We start from the raw sequence: 23846 nt of genomic DNA, 5'->3' as shown, positions 1-23846 counted from the left end.
TTGTCCTTGATTTGTCAGGATCTGGTGAGTCAGAGGCAGAGAGTGAGGGAGGAGAGGGAGAGACTGCAGGCCCAGCTCGAGCACTTCAGAAGGTGTTTGACACTACCCAACATTCACTGGGGCAGAGGGCAGGTCAACGGGCACACACCCAGGTGACCTCTGAGCCCGACTTTCAGGGAGACCTGCCTCTGACAGCAAAGGAACAAGAACAGGACAGACTGTAGCCTGACCACTGTCCGCACCTGAAGCACTTGAAGGAGACGTTACTTGTCATTTTATGCCTTTAAGGCTAACAGGTTATGTTACCTGATTGGAGTTCAACAGTTAGCTGCTGCCTCAGCAATGGTGACCGTAACGCCACAGCATTCTCTCTTTTCCTGCTCGGGCACGGTAACAACATGGTGGTGAAACAGCATCTTTACCAGAGTAACATTAACCTCTCCCATCTGTCCCTGAGCTGAGCTCTTCATCAACTTTTACGGAAACTCTCCTGATCCAAACTAACAAAAAATGCCTCTCTGGACAGAGGTTGAGAGAGACAAAGCGTGCTGTGGTCACTTTTTAACTCTCAGAAGTTGAGTCGAGGAATCAAAGCACACCTCAGGCCTTAAACTTGATAGGATGCACTTGAAATATTGGAGGAAATACTTGACCTTCCTCTGTGTTATGTGGTATGATGTTTTGGTGTTTTTTAAGCACTGTATCACAGGTGAAGCAGTTTGTGTGCAGGAAAAGGATACAAAAACTAAATGTCTATTTAACGCACTGGTTTTGAAGATTTAGGAAAGACGTAATGTCTGGGGATAGAAGAAGAGTTTTGTATGATTTTTTTTAGGTTCACCATTTTTTGTGGGAAGCCATATGCTCTCTTTGAATTGAAATGCTGCTGGTCAGGACACATGTTTTGAAAGTAGATGATGTTAGTATAGTCTTGAATCCAAAATAAAAAATGCTGTTCAATGTTTCTGGGGGTTGGCAAAAATGCACAATGCATGGAGGAAAAAACTGCAAATATCAGTCTTTCTACTTATAATGTTTTCATGTCGTGAGACTCCAGAGTCTCTGTTCAGAACCCTCCACATGCCTATAAATGTTGACAAAACTTGAACAAATATTTTTTTTATAATATTTTCTAACATAACAGACATTCTTAGAAAATGACTTCACCCTAGACATCTTGTCCAACCACAACAATGTTTTCACTGATATGTAGATGATTTCTTGTGGCATTATTTTGAAAAGCACACCAAGCTTAATTTTTTTTTTTTTTTACGGAAACAAAGAAAGCCAAAATTCTTATCTAGCTCGTTGGCAGCACTGTGTCAAAATCAATATTCTTTATTCTGAGAGAACTTGAAACTTTTCTCTGATTGTTTATGGATGACATAAACATCCAAATGACACCATCCTGCTGTGGATAACAATAAACTGTGTTTCTATTCTGGTCTTTTGAAGAGATTTATTTTCGTTCAAGCCAGCTAAAACAATGTCAGAATTTCTGCCTCTTTCCCTCTAAAGATTAAAATCCCAAGAGCCCTTTCCTCAAAGCTTCAGTAGCAGCTGACTTGTCTGCATCACTTCCTGTGAAATCCTGCATTTTTGTTTCAATCAGTTATGTAATGTATTATTTGGGCTGTATAATTGTGATGAATTATTTATGAACATATATTGCTGTAAATTCTGATAAAGATTTACATTAAAATATCATGAAATGTTTTTTTATTGGCTTCTGTCATGTATCTTTTGAGAGTGATGAATATTAAACAGAGCTCCATGTTTGCTGCCATGCAGTAAAGGTTAAACAGTGACTTGATGGTGTGCTGTTCAAAGCTCTTCTGATGTATTTGGAATAATTAGAGGCTACTCCTGAATCTCTCCCTGCTTGGACTGATTCGTGTCAATTTATTTGGGTTTTGATTTTACAGTTTGCAAATAGAACTTATTCAATTATGTGTCAGACCAGGCTGCTTTAACCATTTCTGCCCTGTTACGGAGAACAGATTAAAGAAAGGGTGGGGCAGTGACAATTAGCACAACACAACAACATTTAGAAAGTTGAACAGTGTGGGGAAAAGACTTTTAGTGTTTGGTATTAAATTATATCATGGCTTTATGAATTATAATGCTACTTCAAATTAAAAGTTGTCCATTGTTACACAGAGATATTTCAATTTTTAACTTAAAAAACATAAACAACAGCAAAAATGTGATCAGTATACTTCTTCAGAGTCAATAAACTCATATCATGAGTCATCATCATCATCTTCGTACTAAATGTCACTTTCTTGTGCTTTCCAGACACGTATACCACAGTTTGATTGAAGCTTATGTAGTTTATTGATGATTTCTTTATTGGAGAAAAGATCATGTCCTGCAGTCTGTTTCAATGACGTTAACTAGTGACTTGCTTTTACAGACATATTCAGTTTTTAAAGCGACAAATTCAGTTCTAATGAAAATGTAAGGTTTATTTAGGACATGGTTGAACATAAAGGGATCCTTTGCCTGGAAAAAGAACCACCATGTGATGAAAAAACTGTGCAAAAAAACAAACAAAACAAAGGCAGACGTTCATGGAGATGCCTCGGAGCTATTTACTTGGTTTCTGGATAGCGATCAGCAGAAAGTCATCCTCTGCAGAGAAATGACAATAATTAGAAGTTCTTGATAATCATTGGTAAAACTACCGAGATAATTTGAAATGTGTCATCAGTAAGCCAACACAACCAGTTCATCTATCACTCACTTACCCAGTGAAGCCAAGATTTCATGTTCTTTGGTGCGGATGCGGAGAAAGGTGAGGTCATTTTGAGGGTCAATTTCCCTCACAGTGCTCTGGGCCATCATAGAGAGCTGACGGAAAAGTGCTGCATATCTGAGTGTAGTGGAGTTATCTAAAGTTGATCTGATGGGGATACCTGGAAAATTCAAAGGAGTATCCCATAGTCATATCTGACAATGAACATATTGTTCGAGAGATGAGTTTTTTTCTGTGTATGTCCTTTTATTTACCATCTGCATTGACAACTATTGTTCCAATCACACCTTTGTGGTTTTCAATCCTCTTCAGTGTTTCCTCGACTTCAGTCTGTAAATATAAATTACAATTAAGACTTTCAAGTATACAAATAAAACATATAATTAGGGATATTTGATTTGATTACACCCGAGACATAAGTAAATTATGATCCATGTCGTTTTTTAAAGGTGTTAAATTATTTTTTCCCCCATCTCTGTTAAACTTGTTGCACCAATTACAACATTTCTTTCAGATTCATAAAATAAGTTTCCAAAAGAACTTAATGACTGTGTGTGTGTGTGTGTGTGTGTGTGTGTGTGTGTGTGTGTGTGTGTGTGTGTTTGTTTGGTTGAGTGTAGTGTGTGGTACTCAGTACATAAATGAATGCCAATTTAGAGAAGTCAACAACCAAACACAGGGAACACTTATTTTCCTCTTTTACTGATATGCACTTTCTCAACAGTTGGAAACTGCTAACATTTTTTGTTACGATTAAATCTTGCTTAATTTATATAGATGCTATTTCAATTAATTATGTCTTTCTCACAAACTTTATTATCATGTGAAATCAAACTTGTGTATTTAATTCATCTCATGGAAAAAGGTGGAGTATGCTGATTTGCTAATACAAAATATTAATCTCTGTTTTGTACGAATTTTTTTTTTAAATTTGCTTGGACTGATTTTCCTTTTCCTCTCTGTTTGGATGATCAGATTCCTTTTCTTTTTTCAAGAAGTGGACTACCTCGTTACATCCCAGATAGCATGAGTCTTTGGGCCGGATCAGTTTTAAAGCTTCCTGATCCGGCTGTAATGCACACACGGGCTAAACTGACTTGCGAGATCTGGTCCGATAGACGATAACACATGTAAAACGGCCTTTCAGTTTGTGAGTGCAAAACGGTTGTGGCCCGCACATGTAATACAGACCTCAACCGAAAGCGCCAAAAGCTGAGGTTAAATGACAGTGTGCTTGACAAACCGGCGTCGGCCCGAATATGTTATACAGATCTTGAGCCGAAGGCGCCAAATACAGAGATCAACTAAGCGTGTACTGCGCTGGTCAGATCTGGGCCAAATCACATTAAATCCATAAATACGGCGATGAGGGCTGTACCATTATGATTACAGGGGCATCATTATTTTAGATATGAAAATTAAATTAATGTGCCTTTAAAAATGCCATACCAGGAACTTAAAGGTGATTTGGGTCAATAATAAGACAATACGTGTTTTGTAAATTACTCTTTTTGGGTAAAAAAAATCATTTTGACGAAGCTGGTTCCGTCCCAACTCAATGGACTACTCCCCCTCTCAATCGAAGTTCACGTCATTACCTGCTTCTGTCATTTGCCTGTCAACCCCGCTACACCACAGACTGACAAAAGCGGTAAGTGTCTCTCTTTATAGTGTTTGTAAAAGTAATAAACCTTAATGCTACTTACGTTTACAACTATGGAAACAAAGTTTATGTCAAGAAAGAGTGCGATTATGACTCATAGCTCAAAGCAAGTAGTAGCTTGGTTGATAAGCTAGCTAGCTGGGACGTTCTAATCAACCTCGGCTTACTCTTATGCAGAGCTCCAGAGTGATGCCTATTAGGTCGCATAGGCTACCAAATTTGCGAGTTAAAACTCGACAAGGTCGCAGCAGTGCGACTTGCGGAGAAAATAGAAAAACAACCCACACTGAATTACCGTATAACCACTACGAAGAGGCTCAGCAGGGTTGTGTTACTTTAACTTTCACTTTCCCGTTATTAAATTTTTCTTCTGTGTTACTAAACGAGGGCTTTACTAAACCCAGTGCTAGGACAATGGGGACAACAGAGGACGTGATGGCTAACTGTGAAATAAATTCATGACCTGACGTCTGACCAGTTACGCCTTGAGTTATTAAGTTATTGCCGCGCAATCATCCACTCCGTTGCAGACTGATCACTCACATGTCAACTACATACTGACTTCAGTTTAACAGAACATCACATGAATGAAACATTCACTGATTTTAGTAACTCTTTCACACAGAGCTGAGAAAGAAAGGAAAATATGAAGAATAAAGGAGATGGACGGGACATGTACCGGAGATTTTCACTGAGACTAGAACATGCGCGCGCATGACTGGAACCGTGTTTTTGATAAGACATTCACTGTACGGTCGTGAGAACATGGTCATATTCGGGTTCCGCAGTGCGCGGGACAGATATCGTGAATCTCTGTGTGTTTACTGTAATTCAAACGGTGTCTCGTTGGCAAAATCAGGTTAAAGTGTGTCAAATATGTCTTTAGTGTACAGAGGCCCAGAACAGACACACTTCTATATATTTATTTTACTCTGTTTGGCTGTATGAAGTAAATACTATCTGTTCTCTCAAGCTCTCAGCATGCATATCCTGTCACCTTAGCGTAGAAATTGGGGGTTACCTATGACAAACTTTTGTCTTGAGATGCCTAGAAAGCATCCGAAATATAAATATCATGCAGGGAAACATAGTGAGTAAGATTTAAGGAGCATGTTCTCCCAGTGATTATGGGATTATTGTTATTATTTGTTTATAACATTTTTCTCCAGTGTCTTTGCACGATAATGTTTTTTTTTTTGAGTCAATTTTACATCCAAACTGCAATGTTTTTAGACTGAACAAATTAAAGTGTATGATCTTTTTGAGATTTGGGTCATGATGATTGTTAAGACGGTGAGTGTTCCTTAAGATAGTGCTGTAAGAGCCACCACTTATGCTTTATCTAAAATGTAAAATATCATTTTTTTATCATTTTTTTCCACTTAAGAAATAATTTAAAAAAAATACCAAAAATATGTTAAAAAAAAAAAAGTAGTTTGGCATGTGACACCTTTTTGTATGTATGTTGCAAAGTTCATAGTTACCTTTGAATTGAGCATTAATTCACAATTTCCAATGCTTGTCATATTTTTCAGGTTGAGGACATGACTGAACCCCAAGTTTGTACAGCCAAGGTATCCCTGACTACACAGACTGTTTTTTGAATCTTTCTTTCTTTAAAATGAGCCGCCACAACAAACCGGTGTCAGATTCTGCTCTGAGAAGGCGAGCTAGGGTAGATCTAGCTAAAACCCTTAAGGATATTGAGGGCGAGATTGAACTCCTACCTGAAAAGGTGGAGGAGCCAGTCATAGTAGACACTCACTCTGTAGTGTATGAAGAAGAGTCATTTATAGAAGACAAAAACTGTGCAGTGAATGATGATGTAGACCATGTCCCTAACTTTTGTTTTAATGACCATGGAGTGGCTGACTCTGATGGCAGTCAAGGGGAGATGTCCGACTCTGAGGAGGGTGCTACTCTCACTCGTCGACTTTCTAACTGGGCCATAACATATGGCATATCTCACATCGCACTGACTGCTCTCTTGGCTATCTTATGCTTGTACCACCCCGAGTTACCCAAAGATGCCAGAACCATCCTCCACACAAAGATTAGCTACACAGTTAAGGAGCTATGTAACGGTTTCTATCATTACTTTGGCATCAAGTCAGCCATAGCACAGACCTTGTCGAGACTAAAGAAAAAAATGGTCAGTGGTTCCTGCTTAAGACTTCAGATTAACATTGATGGACTGCCGCTCTTTAAGAGTTCAAATTTACAACTATGGCCAATATTGGGTCTGTTGGTAACTGTTCCTATGAAGGAACCAGTAGTGATTGGGCTTTTCTCAGGTAATAAGAAACCGGACAGTTGCGTTACATTTTTAGAGGATTTTGTCTCTGAACTTGAAGAACTGCAGAAAGGTTTTGAATTTGAAGGTAAATATTTCACACTGAGATTAGATTCTGTCATCTGTGACACACCTGCTAGGTCTTTTGTCAAGAACACCAAATCACATAATGGGTATCATGGTTGTGATAAATGTATTCAGAATGGTGTTCACATCAACCATCGCATGACCTATCCTCTTTTAGATTCGGCATTAAGAACAGATGAAGCATTTTCAATGTATGTTGATGAAGAGCACCATCATGGTCCCCACCCCTTCACAGGCATTAATGTTGGTTTGGTCTCCCAGTTCCCACTGGATTATATGCACCTTGTGTGTTTAGGTGTAGTCAGGCGGCTGATAAGTCTTTGGCTAAAAGGACCACTAACATTTCGTGTCCCGTCCAATGTTGTCAACAGGATCTCTGATAAACTGGTAAACATGAGGGCATACATTCCAGATGAGTTTGCTCGTAAACCACGGTCTCTCGGGGAAGTTGATAGGTGGAAGGCCACTGAGTTTAGACAGTTTTTACTCTACACTGGGCCTGTAGTGTTGTGTGGTATTTTGGATCCACTGGCTTATCACAATTTTATGCTGTTATCTACTGCCATTGCCATATTGGTGAGTCCAAAATTGGCTACAACTCATTCTGATTATGCAAATACCCTTCTGCAGACATTTGTCACCCATTATGGTGATTTGTATGGAAAAGATCTCATAGTCTACAATGTGCATGCTTTAATTCACCTGGCACAGGACTGTAAGAACTTTGGCTGCTTGGACTCAATCTCTTCTTTTCCATACGAGAATTATCTGGGCAAGCTTAAAGGTTTTGTTCGCAAACCTTTATATCCCCTTGCTCAGATCATTAGAAGACTATCTGAAGAAACAACAGTAGACCCTAAGCTTGATGCTAAGCCACACTTAAAAAGGGAACATTCCAACGGCCCTGTACCCATCGGTCCTGTAGTTGTCAGAGAATATGCTGAGATGAAAACAGGACACTTCACCATAAAAACTCAGGCAAACAATAATACCTTTGTGATAGAGGGCAAAGTGTGTAGAGTTTCCAACATCATTGAGTGCCAAGATGATGTGTACGTGGCATATCAAGAGTTTACTGATGCAACACCATTTTACAGTTATCCTTTTGACTCAAGTTATCTTAGTGTGGTTTGTGTGTCACAGCTACAGAGTAACACTAAGTTTACAAAGGTATCAGGGATCTCTGAGAAGTGTGTAGCGCTACCCTTTAAGGACAAGCTTGTGGCAATTCCCCTGTTTCACACAAAAGATTAGGCCAGTCTTGCATCAACTAAGATTTCTTTTCTTTTTCTTTCAATGACTTGACTTTTTTCCTCCCCGTTTCCTACTCAGAAGTACTCTGTTGTGACATTTACACAAGACAACACAGTGAATGTGATTCCAAGTTCCTGGTTTAAAGATGGTCAGAGCTGGTGGCCAAATTATAAATCTGACAGTAGAATTAACAAGGCCGTTCAAAACTGTGAGGAGCCTGGTCCTGGGTGGGACAAGTACAGTGTCCGGATCATATGTGACAAAGGTAATCAAATTAAATATTTAATTGGAAATGTTCTATGTAATTATCAGTAGTTTTAAGTCTGTTTGCTTACTCTGTGTTGAAGCCTTTAAAATCAGAATGTCTTGCATTTCATTGTGTTACATCTACAGATGACTACTTGGAGGCACGAAAAAAAATGAAGGAATATTTCCACACTGACACTGCTGGCTTGCAGTCAGAGGATGAGACCACTCGGAAGAAAAGGAAGAGAAAGTATGCACAGCCATTACAATACAGTTAACACTATATTGCCTTAAGTATTCGCTCATTCATCAAGGCAGGTGAGCGAATACTTTTGGCAATATAGTTTATGTGAGATACATTATCAGATTTTTTAAACAATGTTAATTATGGTGACCAGGGGTGCGTCTCAATGCGTTAACTTCGTGCTTCCTCCGTCCTATCTCCTTAACGACACCGGAAATACTTTCCCAGTCGCCATTTTGAAGACTGTCCCAAAGTGATGCTTGTGCTCGGAGGAGTGAGGAGACTGATCTGAGAAGCTGTGATCGAGGAGACACGAGAGCCGGCTTTGCGGAAGTCTTTTCACTGACCGACACGCCCCCATATGGAATACCACTCTCTGATTGGACGCTACAGTGGCTCAGACTTTACATGAAACTTCACAAAATCACAACAGAGTTTAATGAGAGAAAAGACGAGCTGAGGACAGGCACAGAGGATTGTTCAGAAACTCATCATAAATCTGGTAATAAAGTGTTTGTTGTGAGTTTAAAGCACAAAACACTGAATAAAACCATCATCAAATCAATATAACAGAGGATTAATACAGAAAACTGACTGATAAATAATATCTTCCTGAGACACAATAAGGTGGGATATATCAACAAGTTTCAGAGTTCATGATCAGATGGGCTCTAGATTCAGGCTAAATATTTCATAAATAATGTAACAATTACTTATTTTACCGGAAAAGTGATCCGTGAGCTTCTAAACAGCTCACAGAATAAACAGAGAGCAGGTTTTCTTCATGGTAACGTGTTTGATAAACAGGTTAAAGGAACAAACAAATCTCTGTTACTGTTTCTGTTTGATCAGAGTTATTAGGCCACAGCGCACACATGCAGACACACGAAAAGCTGTTAGAGCTGACTGACAGATGATCCAGAGTTGATCAGCTGATGCCATCATCACTGAAACACGTCGCTTCATGTGACGCTCCAGAGGAGAGGACGTCCCATTGCTCTAGAAACAAATCTCCTCCGTTCCTCTCTCCTCTCTTCATTTCCTCGCATCTCTCCATCATCTCTAGAGGGAGGGACTAAGACACAAGAGAACGACACATGTGGAGGAAGGAAGGATGGAACTTTGGAGCTTTGAGACGCACCCAAGATCAAATTCTTTTTTTTTTTTTTTTGTATTTGGGGGGGGGGGGGCAATTATCACATGGTGACATGTTTGTAAACTTGTTTCTTTCAGGATCAGACACTTTAGTGACAGTGAAAATAGTGACAGTGATGGCAACACACTGAGTGTGAAGCTCCCAACCATACCCCATCCCTTTCCCTCCAGAAAAAAGCTGAACTCTTTTACTTGTAAGACATCATATCATGAGAGTACTTTTATTGAATTTAGGGTTTATTGTTACAAATAATTTATAATACAATAAACTGTGAAGTATCTTAAATACTCTAATTTCTGTGCCCTAGCTGCCAACATTCAAGACAATGCAAGCGGAAGGACCTATACCGATCTTGGTGCTCTTACTGGTTCCAGACTGCCTGGCCTGACAACTATCCCTCCAGGTATCAACTCACCAGACTCTACATGCACAGTAACTTTTAAATCCTCAAACCCTTTTTTCATCTCAGTGACTGTGGTTCACATTTTGATGGGACACACAGTTAACAGTAAAAGGACTTGAGCTTATTTAGTGCTTATCTAGTCATTGACTGCTTAAAGCTGCCTTTCACTGAAGTCACACCTACCCATTCACTCTCACATTCACTGACGGATGGTTCTGAGTACCTATATTAGTTACCCATCAGTATTATCTAACACTCTCACGCACTTTCCTGCCCATTTATACACCACTGTCACAGCAGTGGAAGCAACTTTTGATTAAGTGTCTTGCCCAAGGACACATCCCCATGTTGCCTAGAGCTGGGTTTGAACCTGCAACCAATGATTGACCAAGAGCACTATCCAAATGCGCCACCTAACACCGACAGTGAGGATAATGTATGTTTTTTGTTCTCTGCTAATGCTCTTAGCCACTGTCCCTCTGGACTATCAAAGAGAAAGAAATGGGTCTCAGGCGAGCACGGCCTACACACAAGACCACCTGACACAGGACCTACAGGGATCTGCAGGTAAGAGATGACCAAACACACGCATTATGAGTTAATCCTATAGTGCAGGTTGTTGCAGGTTGTCCTTAAATGGGCTTATGTGTTTGCTTCTAGTGATTAATGAAACCATTTTATTTTCTCTTCTTGTCCCCTCACTGTAGCAGCAAGCGTTCAAGGCTTTGGTGATGGCAGGTACCACCACAGCTTCCCAGGCCTGAATGCTAACCCTCCTGGTAACCCTCCTGGTAAAGTATAATCCCTCATGTTTGGCATGCACTTCAACAGCATGAGACTGTAAACGGCCTACAATATCATGTCATTTCAGTTATTATTAAGGACCCAAGCTAGTGTGGAAGAACCAGAAACTCTGCTGAATTTCACCTTTTATTCTACTATTTATTTAGTGAAGCAACTTTGTTTTAGCCTTTTAAAAGCGCTATATAAATACAATTAAATATAACATTGCAAAAACACTTGATAAAATAGCATTTGATGTATTTCTCTGTTCTCTCTGCTGATTTTCTTAGCCGCCATCCCTTTAAACTCCCCATATCAAAGAGAAAGAAATGGGTCTCAGGCGAGCACGGCCTACACACAAAACCAACTGGCACAGGACCCACAGGGACTTTCTGGTAAAAGAGGACCAAACACACGTTATGAGTTAGTAGTTAACTGTCAAAATGAATTGATCACGAAGTCACTATTTTGTACAGTAAAGCAAAATGGTAAAAAATATACATTTTGTGGAATTTCATTTGATAAATATAATAAGCAGTCCTAAAGCTTGACTGCAGTATGTTTATCCCGACTATATTGTGCAGGTTGTTGCAGGTTGTCCTTAAATGGGCTTATGTGTTTGCTTCTAGTGATTAATGAAACCATTTTATTTTCTCTTCTTGTCCCCTCACTGTAGCAGCAAGCGTTCAAGGCTTTGGTGATGGCAGGTACCACCACAGCTTCCCAGGCTTGAATGCTAACCCTCCTGGTAAAGTATAATCCCTCATGTTTGGCATGCGCTTCAACAGCATAAGATTGTCATTTCAATTATTCCTCATTTTGATTCATTTAGTGTCATGTAGCCAGATAGCAGTCACCACTTTAGCAATGCTAATTTGAATGGTTCTGCAGCTGAACATGTTTATACTCTTGCCACACAATAGACAGTAAGTCCATTATTGACAGAACACATTTCTCTCTTTCTGTTGACCCTCTCAGTCACTGTCCCCCGAAGTGAAATAAATGGGTTTCCATCAAGCTCTATCTACCTGGAAGAACACCTTGTTCAGGACCCACAGGGGCTTGCTGGTAAGAGATGTCCAAACATACATTTGTGCTGCATGAAATTCTATAGCGCATGTCAGGGTATATTCTCCATAAAGGATGTCCATAACAGCAATTTACAGAATATGGTAGTGATTGTAAATTTGGCTTCATCTATTTTCTGCAAAAACCCACTACAGCTGTGGAGCCTGGGCACTTAGCTTACACATGCTTCAAAAAAAAAAAAAAAAAACTCTGCAGTCCATGTTCTCCATTTGCAATGTGTACCGAAAAATATTCTTTCAATTAAAAAAAGAAAAAAAACTGTACAATAAACTTAGAACAATAATTTTGTTCAAACATGGTCGAAAACTATTGTGCTCTTGGCTCTAGCTTAACTAAGAAACACGTCACATAATACATCTTAACCAATAAGAAAATAGGGTGAGAGCTGTCATTTAGTCATTATTAAACATACTGCAGTCAAGCTATAGAACTGCATATTGTTGTTAGCAAATGAAATTCCACAAAATGTAAATTTTTGACCACTTTGTTTTTACTGTAAAAATCCCTCTAACAGTGAATTGGGTATAAATTGATTTCCTCTGTTTGTCCCCATTACAGCAAACTGTCAAGGCCATGGTGGCTCTTTAGTTTCCAGGGCGGAGCACTACTTCAGACCTGCATTCAGAGTTGGTGGTAGTAGTAGCGGTGCCCAAATTCCCTGCTCAGGTAGGCAAGCAGTACCGTTATGTGTTAAGTTTCTTTTGGTACCTTGGAAAATAAGTTAAATATGAATGTATCCAGTGATTAATGTCGATCTTTGATTTGTTTAGAAATTTGTCTTTCTTTTTATTTTATTTTTAGCTGCCCAACTACACATCCTTTTGCTTCTTGAAAATCTAAAGCAGCAACAGTTTCAACTGGCAAACACAGTCAACATGGTTTTGAGCAGGCTGGGGTCCACCCCAGTGCCGTCTGAACTGCCAGAGGAGTTTCAGTTTCCTTTGGACAACCTAGAGGAAGTTGAAGACTTTGAGAATTGGATCCGAGATCCAGAAAACCGGGGGAGGAAGCAGAACATGGTATGGATAAAGAACCCCACTACATACCAACATCCGTTAAAAATACAAAAGACAAATTGTTGTGACATTTCATTTTAAATTGTATAAGTCATCTTTTGACTTGATAACTACTGTTTTTGTAAATATGATTTCCAATAGCTGCTTGTATTCCAAGGTTAGCTGCAAAGGGTTGATGTATCATTGGGGTTTTGGTGTTCACTCTGCACTTCATATGGTCTTATCTCCCATTGTTTTTTACTTCTTTGCCCAGGTTTCTGCTTTGGCAGCTATTGGGGGTCCAGACCCAAAAAAAGTGACGTGGAACATCCTTGCACGCCTGTATTCATGCAGCGTTGCAAAGAAGATCAACTGGAAAGGGGTAAATGGGAAGAGGGCCTTCCACCAAATGGGAGCCAAAGTTTTACTGATGCGTAAGTGGCTAATTCATAGCTCTATTAGACCAGAGCAAAATTATGAGATAAATGTGCCAAAACCATTCTTTGTTTTTACTTGTGTGTAGGTGCTGTCCAGAAATGCCCAACTTCTGGGGCAGCAACAGATAGTGAGATCACGCAACACATCATCCGATGGTTCAGTTTGGCCAGTGACAGAGAGGGTGGGCGTCAAGCACGCAGCAGGACAAGAGAATGAGGGCTGGCTTGGGGAGTTAAGGTTAAGTTTGGTTTTCTACAGCTTTTACATGGTTATAGAATAAAGAAAATGAATAAAAACGAAAATAAAAATGACCTGACTTTAAAAATACAGTCTGCAGTGTCTGCATTTTTGCTTGACTGAGTATTAGGCTTTTTCACTGACTTCATCTGTCTGCATGCCCTTCTACAATTCAGTCATCAGTCATTCAGTCAGGGTTTTTACAGTATTGAAAAAAATTAAGCCACTCTCCAATTTCTTTACTTAATTATTACAATCAAATGTCTTTGATTAATTATGGTGTGCAGCAAATATGTGTGAAATTGAGTGGGGTCAGAGATGATCTAGAGGTTATTTATGGATCCGGGCCAAATCTGGATATGGGGCTTTTTCTGAGGGAGATCCTGCACCTGGACCACATCTGGGACAAATATGAGGCTTTTAAATCAGAACTGGACCAGTTCTGGGACTGATCTGGGTCTGATCTGTAATTGGGATGTGGGCCGGTTTGGGGCCATCGTGCATCTAGACACTGGACCGGATCTGGTATCCGGATCTGGGCCGGATTTCACAGTAGATTCGGCCCAGATCCGGCCCAGTCTCTCTTTGCTATCTGGGATGTGTTTTACACTTGGAAAAATAAAGCATTTAAATAAATATATATGAATAAATGAAAAGGTATCAAAATACTAGAATGATTGGTAAAAAAAGGTTCAGTTCCTACCATTTTATGTGTGTTTTGCTCTTCGTGATAATCAGGGCGTTAATATTTTTCTTCTTCTCTGTGCGTCTCTGTTGTCAAGAGGAACGGAAAAGACATCAGGCCTCAGCGGAAGTGTAGCATAACCGTCATTGTGAGGAGGTGGGCTGTTAGCTGTTTATCGTTACTGCAAAAATGCCGGAGTTGGCAGTGGAAAATGTGGTCGTTCATCCCTTGGTGTTGCTCAGTGTGGTTGACCATTTCAACAGGTAAGTACCTTTAATATTTGTATCCAGTCTTCGCAAATTTTGGGAGAAACAAACATCTATACTGGTACCGTCTTAGCTTGGCTAAGCTAATGTTAGCCTTGCTGAGTCAGAGCCCCATAGACAGTGAACGAAGAGGTGGCCAAGCTAGTTAGCATACTGAGATCAGCTCAGTTTGTTTCACAGCCAACTGCCAGTGTTTTACGTGTTAAATAACTTAATATAGTGCTGTGGCTGAAAAGAAATAGAGCCCTTCAGTAAAAACACGCGTGTATTATGATGGTTTCATTCATATACTTATCAATGGATGGCTATCCTCGAGTTAGCCTAGCCTAGTTGTCAGTAGCATCACAGCTCACAAAGTAGTGTGTTTATGAGTCATGGTGTAAGGAAAGTCTGACTTCTTGAACTTTTTTTTAAACAAATCTACAGGATAGGAAAGGTTGGCAACCAGAAGCGAGTGGTCGGTGTCCTCCTAGGATCATGGCAGAAAAAAGTCCTGGATGTCTCAAACAGTTTTGCTGGTAAGTAATAAGGTGACAGCATTGGTAGTGGTGAGAGAAACCGTGTTTGCCTTTGTAAATAGTTGCCTCACACGTTTAACATGGTTAATACACACTGAATATTCATACATAAAATTTGCCTATGATATATATTGCACGGTAATTTTCACTAATTTGTCTGTAGGATTGTAGATTAGAATGATATGCTAGTTAATGCTGCCATTACTAACTGGATGTACAAACAACGAGGGATGGTTTTCTTGCTTGGCATATCTTTTTGTATTACTGTCAAAATTCTGAAAGCCCAAATAAAGACAAACACTATGTATTTTTCACAGGTAGAGTTTTATTTTTAATGCTCCCTTTGTAAAATTATTGAAGGTTGCATAAATCATGTTCAAAATGTGTGAGGCAACAGTTTAAAATTGTTAACTCATTCAAAAATACCAAGAAACAGGTTGTCAAACCACAACTGGTTCTTCAATATCTTAATTCTTTCCCACCTCAGTGCCTTTTGATGAGGATGACAGGGACGACTCTGTGTGGTTCCTGGATCATGACTACTTGGAGAACATGTATGGCATGTTCAAAAAAGTGAATGGTAAGAACAAGCATATATCTGCAGAACTCAGGGACAGCTCCATTATGATTTAAAACTTGTGGTTAACTGTATTTCTGTTTTTAGCCAGAGAAAGGATAGTCGGATGGTACCACACAGGACCCAAGTTGCACAAGAATGATATTGCTATCAATGAACTCATCAAGCAGTACTGTACCAATTCGGTATGTATCTACATTCTGATTTCCCCTGCTTACAGCATATACATGTGTGTGTTTGGACATCATCTTGTAGTACTCCATTTGTAATAGGATAAATAAAAAGGATAACTCAGTTCTATGTATTTTTTTAATTGTCCTACCAGGTGTTAGTCATTATAGATGTGAAGCCCAAAGATCTTGGTCTACCCACAGAAGCTTACATCTCAGTGGAGGAAATACACGACGTAAGTAATTTGTGACTGTGACAAAGCAGATACAATTTTTTTTTTTTCTAAAAATGTTCAGAATCATTAGTGACTCAAAGACAGTTTAATTGAATTTTACATCATGCCACAGACATACACAGTTAATGTGAAAATAAAAACAAAAACTGCTGTTGGAAACTATGATATTGTTTTTTCTTTTTCATGTGATGTGGGGATGAGTAGCATCTTGTTATATTTTGTGCTTCAATAAAATACACCTTTGTTCATTAACTGTTTCTAGGACGGAACTCCAACATCCAAGACTTTTGAACATGTCACAAGTGAGATCGGAGCTGAGGAAGCAGAGGAAGTGGGTGTGGAGCACCTGCTCAGGTATACCTCAAGCTTTTGATTTTATGCTCTTTTAATCATTACAGCCATTTAAGTAGTTACATCACAGTAAATTACTCATATTAAAATACTGAGTGTGTTGCTGTTGAATGTTGTTCTTATCATCTGATGCTCACCATTTACAGAGATATCAAAGACACAACAGTGGGAACTCTGTCGCAACGGATAACAAATCAGGTTCATGGCCTGAAGGGACTCAACTCAAAGCTGCTGGACATTCGCTCTTACCTGGAGAGAGTGGCAGCAGGCAAACTTCCCATTAACCACCAGATCATCTACCAGCTGCAAGATGTGTTCAACTTGCTTCCAGATGTTAATCTGCTTGTGAGTTTTTTGTGTGTTTAAAATGTTTTATTTGAAAATGCACAATACAAAGAACCACAGACACCTAGAGAGAATTGATCAAATGTACAACCCCACAAAGCACATAGCTAAACCTATCCTGTTCCAGGGGGGTTTGGGTAAGAGCTCAACCTGTAAATATCATCCTGCTTAAGAGATAACTGTTTGAGGAGCTTGTTGTACTTGACAAAAGAAAGGAATTTCTTATGATCATGAAACCATCAGGCCTTCCCTGATGACTTTACATACAACAAAGACATCATTCTCTTATTAACCAATACCCAGTTGGATCAGACACTTATTTGAGCCTGAGAATCTTGCACTTGTAGCTCCAAGCCAGTTTACAGTTTCCAATGAAGAAACTGAATTTATATATTAGCTTCCAAACATGCTGTTAGAAAATCGGTTCCTGTAGTCCATTTGTAATCCAGTGACAGTTTTCTTTTGGTGGGAGTATTTAATTGACTTACTCGTACTCAGTCACTTAATCATGTACCTTCCTACTTTCCTTTATTTCACACTGGTGAGAAAGATCCCTTTCGCGAGGGTTATGGAAGCCTTTAATCCTAGCATGTTTAACTCACTTTTTAGTTGAAAAAATGTCCAGATCTTGATCCCACCTGATAAAATATGTAAACTTTCACTGAAGACAGTTAGCAGCAGATACGGACTAACAAACTCCAGCCTTGGCTTTAATGTTATCAATGCGAATGTGGACAGCCAGAGAGATTACAGATAGAGAACACCAGACTTTACAGTAAAATCCTAAGGACAAATTTGGCCTAAGCGGCACTAAACAAAATCTTTATAAACCACTGAAAAAGTTATATCTTTTGGCTGAATGTTTCTTTTCTTCTAGCACTGTCAAGTTAAACTGTTTTTGCATGTCTGTGCAGCATTGTATCACAGAAATCTGTTTTCAAATGATTTTGTATATTGTTATATTACTTAATAGAACCCTTTATATTGTTTCACTTAAGTTTTTTTCTTTTTGCAGGAATTTACAAAAGCCTTCTATCTCAAGACCAACGACCAGATGCTGGTGGTCTACCTGGCCTCACTCATACGCTCTGTAGTGGCTCTGCACAACCTGATCAACAACAAGATTTCCAACCGAGACGCAGAGAAAAAGGAGGGACAAGAAAAGGAAGAAGGAAAGAAAGAGAAGAAAGATGACAAAGAGAAAAAAGATGAGAAGGACAAGGACAAGGAGAAAGCGGATGGTGCCAAGAAAGACGAGAAGAAGAAAAAATGAGTGCTCTTCCTTCAAGGTCTTCTCTCAGATGACACAGTCTTCTTCTGGATGGTGTTCTACTTTTTGCCTGCAGCCACAGATCACTATTTGGGTCTCAGGCTAAAAGTAGGACTCTATATGGGGAAGTCTGTCATTTGAGATTTGGGCTCCTTGTCACAATTGGCACTCTTAAAGACTGTTATCATCATACAGAGATGGAGATGTTTGCGTCTTTGGCATTCTGAACTATGAAAACATTTTTATTCTGTTTTCATAGTTGCCATGCTCCTTGTGTGGTACAACATCTGATATTGCTTTTTTGTAATGTGGAAAAATATGTTTTGTTTCTGTATCATTCATTAAACTGGGATCCTATTATAAATTGGTTGGTTTTCAGGTTTTAGTCTTTCTTTTTTAATGTCTAACTGTAATATATGGCAAATAGTTTTTGACTAGAGCAGATACCCTGAACATTTTTTTGATATTTTAACTTAAAGTAATGTAGGAAGAAAAAAAACAGTTATGAATACACAGTGTATGCTGTTTGATTAATGCTGTGTTCATAATGCCCTGCAGGTTGTCTTATGTAGCAGGGTTAGGGTTATGTCCAACTTAATATAAAATGTAACACATAAAAATGTTAAAGTATTTGATTAACATTTACTTTATTAAACTGGTAGAGTTATATAGAAGTGAGGTTGTTGGTAGTTCCCAAAGGGAAGAAGGATTTAAAAAATGAGAATTCTTAAAGAGTCCTTTTGAACTCAATAAAGGAATAAAGTATGGATCATAAGACTAAAAGCTCCTGAAGTTTTACAGCGTTGCCGGTGGGGTATTATTCCGCCAATTTTGCAATGTCAGCAATACAGAGACTTTACAATTAACGATTTGGATTCCTACAATAAAAGCTAGTCTGTATTGTTTAGTAAAAAAATACATTAATATCTCGTGTCTGCATTACACAATCAATTTTGTTGATACAAAGGAACCCTCTACAGAAAGCGTTCACATTTTAACGACTGTGTTTTAATGCTCGCGAGGAGTTCCTGACAGCCGTTTTCTTTTTTTCAGAACTGCGTCATCTGCAGCCCCTAGCAAAATGCTTGTGCTACATCGTCACATAGTTACCACAACAGGAGGAAGTAGTAGTAGTAACCAAAATAGCGCTTTCTAAGCTCAGGTGGTGTCGGTCAAATCAGATTATTAGGAAGGTAAACTGGATTCTGACGTAAAGGGATTAAAGAAGACAGTCAGAGGAGCATCGCTGCATGTGCAGGGCGCGCTCGCTCACGGCCAGCGGCAGCAGTCGGTGATAGAGAAAAAGCAGCAGCGCGTGCCGCCTCCAGTCAACAAACCCTCCTCTCCCTCTCTCAGGTCCTGAGCATGACTCCTCAGATATTTCTCTGCGACTGAACAGGACGGACAACCGCTGGCAACATGGCTTCGTATCTGCAGGTGAGACCATAAACGGCTGTGATTTGTGCTGGCCTGTTCGTGGTTTTTGTTTGTTTTTTTTTTTGCATTTTGATAACTTGTGCACTTGTCAGGGTGTGGTTGTGCCCAATGTGATGTAGGCCTATTGTGATGAGCACGAGCTCTCCCATCAGCGTTTCTGTGATTTAGTTTTGTCTGCCACATTTACCCCCTAACCTGAGTCACGTGTGCGCGGGGATAAACAGGTGGTTGAGAGCATAGACCGCAAATGGTTGAGAGGCTCAGTGTTGCCACGAGGGAGAGCAGAGAAGGGCTTCACTGTGATTAATTAAATGCGTCTTTGGCGCATGTTATCTGTCAGTACCAACCGCTCGTTTCTTCTTGATCCAGATCGCTGATGACGAGAAAGGCCACGAGCTGGACCTTTTCTGTGTTCCTAGACATTATGAAAACGATTTGGATAAAGTGATCATCCCCCATGGGCTCATTATGGACAGGTAAAACAATCTACTCCAGCTCAGTGATCACCTGGCACACTCACTCAATCGTACACTGTCTGACAAATACGTTGTCCATCTTTGGATTGGACTGTTGGACATACTGTATTTGTTTGGCAAATCACTGCAGCCCACAAAATGTATTTGACTGTGGAAAGGAAGTATGGGGTGAATTTTCAAATGCAGTACTGTACATTGCATCTAAACAATCATATAAAAGTGCACCACCATTCATCATCACTGCAATGTCCTCTGTGCTGTATCTCATACAGTTCTGCTTTCCAGGACAGAGCGTCTCGCACGGGACATAATCCAGGACATGGGGGGACACCACATTGTCGCTCTGTGTGTTCTTAAAGGAGGCTACAAGTTCTTTGCAGATCTCTTGGACTACATTAAATCACTTAACCAAAACAGCGATAAATCAGTTCCCCTGACAGTGGATTTCATTAGGGTGAAGAGCTACTGTGTAAGCAGCCTTTTCTCATTTCATTTCCTGGAACCACTTATGCCAGAATGAGAGGCTGATGTGTATGTGTGTGTGTGTGTGTGTGTGTGTGTGTTTGTAACAAATGAAAAAAAAGAGAAATGGAGCACTGTAGTTTATTTAAGTGTAAGATTTTTCAAACTTTTAATATAGATTTGTGAGGAGCATTCTATTATGCTCATCATGAAAAAACAAAAAAAAACAAAACAAAAAAAACATGTTATTTTGCAACAAAAGACAAGTTTGATCTAAATGGAGACTGTGACCACACTGAGATTCATAATGTTGTCTCCTCTTTGCATCTCACAGAATGACAAATCAACCAACAGCGTGAAAGTCATAGGAGGGGATGAGCTGTCCAATCTCTCAGGCAAGGTGAGTCTACTTGTGTCTGTCAGAAATACTTCATCTACAGTCTTTCAGAGCCATGGACTTTATCTGATATATTTATTTTGTTTTTTTTCCCCCTGCAGAATGTTTTGATTGTAGAGGTAAGAGTTTTCTACAGTTAATACATTAACAAAGAAACTAGATCAAGCTACTGTTAAAAAAACAAAACAAAGAACATGTTATCAGTGTTGAGTCATGCATCCTTAGTTAACAACATCTTAATGGGACAAATGCCCAAACAGAAATACAGCAAAATAATTAACTATTTTTTAATCTTTTAAAATCTGAATATCACTGTTTTGTTACCCTCTTCTTCATAGTCTCCACTTCCTGTTTTTTTTTAAAGGATATTGTGGAAACAGGAAGGACAATGCAAACCCTACTTTCCCTGCTGAATGAATGTAATCCCAAGATGGTCAAAGTTGTGAGGTATGCATCAGACTGGTCCAGGAAGTGGAGTAACAAGCCTCCACATTGACTGTTTAGTATGTCAGCAGAAATACAGCATATTTAGCAGTGCTCTTAGCTAATGGACTCTCTCCTTTATGCCTGTATTAGAGATGTAATGTGATGGAGCAGTAGGGCAGCTTAAGAGTTAATCTGCCACGCTATTTACTCTACCGTGGATCTATTTGTCTGTAGCGCTCCTGAGAGCTAACGGAAATATATCACCAGTGTGTGTTTCTTTCCAATCGTCTATTCAAGTTACAATTCCCAACTGACTGACCCATGTACATAAAACTCCAACTTAAAAGGGCCAGTCAATGCATTTCACACAACGGTAGCATGGAAACAAAAATTGTAAATAGTTTCTGTTCATGCTAAGGTTTTTCAGTCTTGTCTGACATTTACATTGACTCTACTGGCCTTATATTGTCAGTCCAACACGAGACAAATTGAGTTTTAGTTGTGAAGCCAAATAGTCTGAAAAGTTGCATATAAATAACTAAAAGTAACCAGAGGAAAATTTGTAAACTTTCTGTTATTTTTTCATGCTGAGATTTCCAAGTATTTTGATCTTTTTCTACATTTATTTTCTGTCATTTTAGCCTTCTGGTAAAGAGGACACCAAGGAGTTCGGGGTATAGACCAGACTGTAAGCACCCTCATACTCACTTCAATCTACATATACCATAACACTATAATGCTTTAAACTAAAGGGTCTTTTGTGTTGTAATGCATGGTAGTGCTCATTTCAAGGCACTCACTTACATGTGTCTGATTCTTTAAAGGCTGATGGAAAGCTGTGTTTTCCATGCAGGATTACGATTGATTTCAGGAAGAACTACTACTAACGTTGCTGAGCCTGGCACTTAAAGGCCTGATAACCTTCTGCTCACACTGTCTCTGGTTATGTAATGCTTTTAGCATTGAGTTGGATAATCTCCGTAAGACTGTCCCTCAAGAACAGCTGTTGTTTTGGACTTACCTCTGTTTCACACTTTAAGTAGAACCCAGCCCAGACAGATAGAGAGCAGTTAAACCAGCAAGGAACCTGACAGAGGCTGCATATTTACTTTATACTGCCGGTGTCTTTGTGTTTCAGACATCGGTTTTGAGGTGCCAGATGCCTTTCTAGTGGGTTATGCTTTGGACTATAATGAATACTTCAGAGATCTCAGCGTAAGTTTTTTTCTTAATTTTGATTAATGAATAAATAATTTACAAAAAAATCTTTGGACTTAGGAGCTTTCAGATCAAAAAAGAATTGGGGATTGCTTTGTTTGTGGAAGCCCAGTTTAATAGAAAAAGTTTGACTTAAAAATAAGTCTCAATACTTATCTTTGAAAATACATCATGTGTGCCTTCTGTTGAATGACACACATCAGGTTGTTAAAACTGTCAGATTACCACAAACAATGCTTGAAACAAATTTTCACAAAGGTAGCTACAACTGCAGACATTTTATATTAGCCTTTAACTTTTCAAAGCCAAATGTCCACAAAAGAAATGTTTTTGAAAAATCAGTCACCAATAACTTTTTCCCTTCAAATCTTTTCATAGCACATCTGTATACTTAATGATCAAGCCAAGGAGAAGTACAAGGTGTGAGAAGATGTTTTGCTGCGAAGGCGAAGACTGAATCGGAAGACTAGGACCACTGTGATGACCCTCCTTAGCTTTGCTGTGTTTTGAGTCTTATTTTTCTATATATGAATCCACCGAGTGTGTGGATTGTAAATACCCCAAATTATTTAATTTCCCCCCTGATGAGTGAGTGGGAGTACAATTGTGTAATATATTTTGGTTGTTAAATTTAAATGTATTTATTCAGTTCTGTATTCCTTGTATATCTGTAAATTTAAGTCCTATCTTGGAGGTAAAAAAAAAGAAAAATGTGTGATTAATTTGTTCTGGCTCATCACATCCCATGTCTCAGGCCGTCTGCTTTGTGTTCAGTGAGCAGTCAGTCGAACAGAAGAAGTATTTGGTTTAAACCTGTTTATATTTTGAACAAAAATGTAAAAAGATACTCTCATAATGCCATAAAATGACTGACTTGGACTGCACTGTAAGTTTGTTTTATTTCATATCCATTGTTTTCATTGAGGGCCCGTTTACAGCAAGACTGGCTGCAGCCCTCTACTGTGAGCCAAAGAAATGCACTCACATTACAGAATAAAACAGAAGACTTCAGAACTGTCTCCTCAAATCTTAAACAGAGTAAAAGTTTTGGTTACCTGTTGTGTATCATTTTTAAAAATTTCCCCCATAAGCTTGTTTAAATGCATATTTCAAAGTTCCTTAAGAGGTCTAATAACACTACCGTTACAGTCATAACCTACATTTATTTAATTATTTGAAAACATGCCCTATTGTGGATTTCAGCCCTGGGCCTTTTAAAGTCTTCTGTACGCCCTTTTCAGCACAGAGAAGAAACAAATCCCATTGAATCCTGTTCTACTTAAAACGTTGTTTTAAATGTATGGATGTATAAGTTGTAAGATTATCTTACCTTTTCATGTCCATAAATGTCAACCTTTATATTAGA

The 23846-nt window shown here is 39.1% G+C and overlaps 4 protein-coding genes across 10 annotated transcripts in view; 3 read left to right on the top strand and 1 right to left on the bottom strand.

Moving 5' to 3' along the window:
• The window catches only part of LOC141796564 (genetic suppressor element 1-like), a 44899-nt gene extending 43529 nt beyond the window's left edge, over positions 1 to 1370 (top strand). For all 6 annotated transcript variants that reach the window (XM_074677760.1, XM_074677761.1, XM_074677764.1 and 3 more), the window contains one exon: positions 19 to 1370. In XM_074677760.1, the coding sequence (XP_074533861.1) occupies positions 19 to 156 (138 nt within the window). In that variant the 3' untranslated portion in view covers positions 157 to 1370. The remainder of the gene's footprint in view (positions 1 to 18) is intronic.
• A 991-nt stretch (positions 1371 to 2361) lies between these two features.
• LOC141797076 (dynein light chain roadblock-type 2-like) lies at positions 2362 to 14426 on the bottom strand. Its single transcript, XM_074678482.1, has 4 exons — positions 14350 to 14426; positions 3013 to 3088; positions 2751 to 2918; positions 2362 to 2634 (listed from the first exon to the last, which is right to left on the bottom strand). Exons 1-4 carry the CDS (start codon positions 14350 to 14352, stop codon positions 2591 to 2593), a joined length of 291 nt encoding a protein of 96 aa, XP_074534583.1. The 5' UTR covers positions 14353 to 14426; the 3' UTR covers positions 2362 to 2590.
• A 9-nt stretch (positions 14427 to 14435) lies between these two features.
• Positions 14436 to 18431, top strand: psmd7 (proteasome 26S subunit, non-ATPase 7). Its single transcript, XM_074678481.1, has 8 exons — positions 14436 to 14594; positions 15024 to 15115; positions 15603 to 15695; positions 15780 to 15877; positions 16018 to 16098; positions 16361 to 16452; positions 16596 to 16794; positions 17810 to 18431. The coding sequence occupies exons 1-8, from the start codon at positions 14521 to 14523 to the stop codon at positions 18065 to 18067; spliced, it is 987 nt and encodes a 328-aa protein (XP_074534582.1). The 5' UTR covers positions 14436 to 14520; the 3' UTR covers positions 18068 to 18431.
• A 692-nt stretch (positions 18432 to 19123) lies between these two features.
• On the top strand, positions 19124 to 23568 carry hprt1l (hypoxanthine phosphoribosyltransferase 1, like). Of its 2 annotated transcripts, none has more exons than XM_074678490.1 (9): positions 19124 to 19501; positions 19871 to 19977; positions 20250 to 20446; positions 20774 to 20839; positions 20938 to 20955; positions 21201 to 21283; positions 21904 to 21950; positions 22401 to 22477; positions 22859 to 23568. In XM_074678490.1, the coding sequence occupies exons 2-9, from the start codon at positions 19959 to 19961 to the stop codon at positions 22904 to 22906; spliced, it is 555 nt and encodes a 184-aa protein (XP_074534591.1). In that variant the 5' UTR covers positions 19124 to 19501; positions 19871 to 19958; the 3' UTR covers positions 22907 to 23568. The 2 variants fall into 2 exon arrangements, with proteins under 2 accessions (XP_074534591.1, XP_074534590.1); XM_074678489.1 differs by having other exon boundaries at positions 20263 to 20446; positions 22859 to 23565.
• The last annotated feature ends 278 nt before the right edge of the window (positions 23569 to 23846 follow it).

This window comes from Halichoeres trimaculatus, unplaced genomic scaffold, assembly GCF_033239565.1.
Source record: "Halichoeres trimaculatus isolate MK-OKI-2021-1 unplaced genomic scaffold, fHalTri1.1 fHalTri1_scaffold_10, whole genome shotgun sequence".
Lineage (NCBI taxonomy): Eukaryota > Metazoa > Chordata > Actinopteri > Labriformes > Labridae > Halichoeres > Halichoeres trimaculatus.
The sequence above is the reverse complement of the archived record's forward strand: the minus strand, read 5'-3'. Positions and strand labels throughout refer to the sequence as shown.

What these genes read in the sequence shown, in the direction of transcription:
- LOC141797076 (XM_074678482.1), bottom strand. An exon ending in AATAGTTGTCAATGCAGATG is followed by an intron (nt 2,919 to 3,012) that starts GTAAATAAAAGG and finishes TGAATTTTCCAG; the next exon opens with GTATCCCCATCAGATCAACT. An exon ending in TGAAATCTTGGCTTCACTGG is followed by an intron (nt 2,635 to 2,750) that starts GTAAGTGAGTGA and finishes ATTTCTCTGCAG; the next exon opens with AGGATGACTTTCTGCTGATC.
- psmd7 (XM_074678481.1), top strand. Translation starts at nt 14,521, where the DNA reads ATGCCGGAGTTGGCAGTGGAAAATGTGGTCGTTCATCCCTTGGTGTTG. An exon ending in TGTCTCAAACAGTTTTGCTG is followed by an intron (nt 15,116 to 15,602) that starts GTAAGTAATAAG and finishes TTCCCACCTCAG; the next exon opens with TGCCTTTTGATGAGGATGAC. An exon ending in AGCAGTACTGTACCAATTCG is followed by an intron (nt 15,878 to 16,017) that starts GTATGTATCTAC and finishes TTGTCCTACCAG; the next exon opens with GTGTTAGTCATTATAGATGT.
- hprt1l (XM_074678489.1), top strand. An exon ending in TTAGGGTGAAGAGCTACTGT is followed by an intron (nt 20,447 to 20,773) that starts GTAAGCAGCCTT and finishes TGCATCTCACAG; the next exon opens with AATGACAAATCAACCAACAG. An exon ending in TTCGGGGTATAGACCAGACT is followed by an intron (nt 21,951 to 22,400) that starts GTAAGCACCCTC and finishes TTTGTGTTTCAG; the next exon opens with ACATCGGTTTTGAGGTGCCA.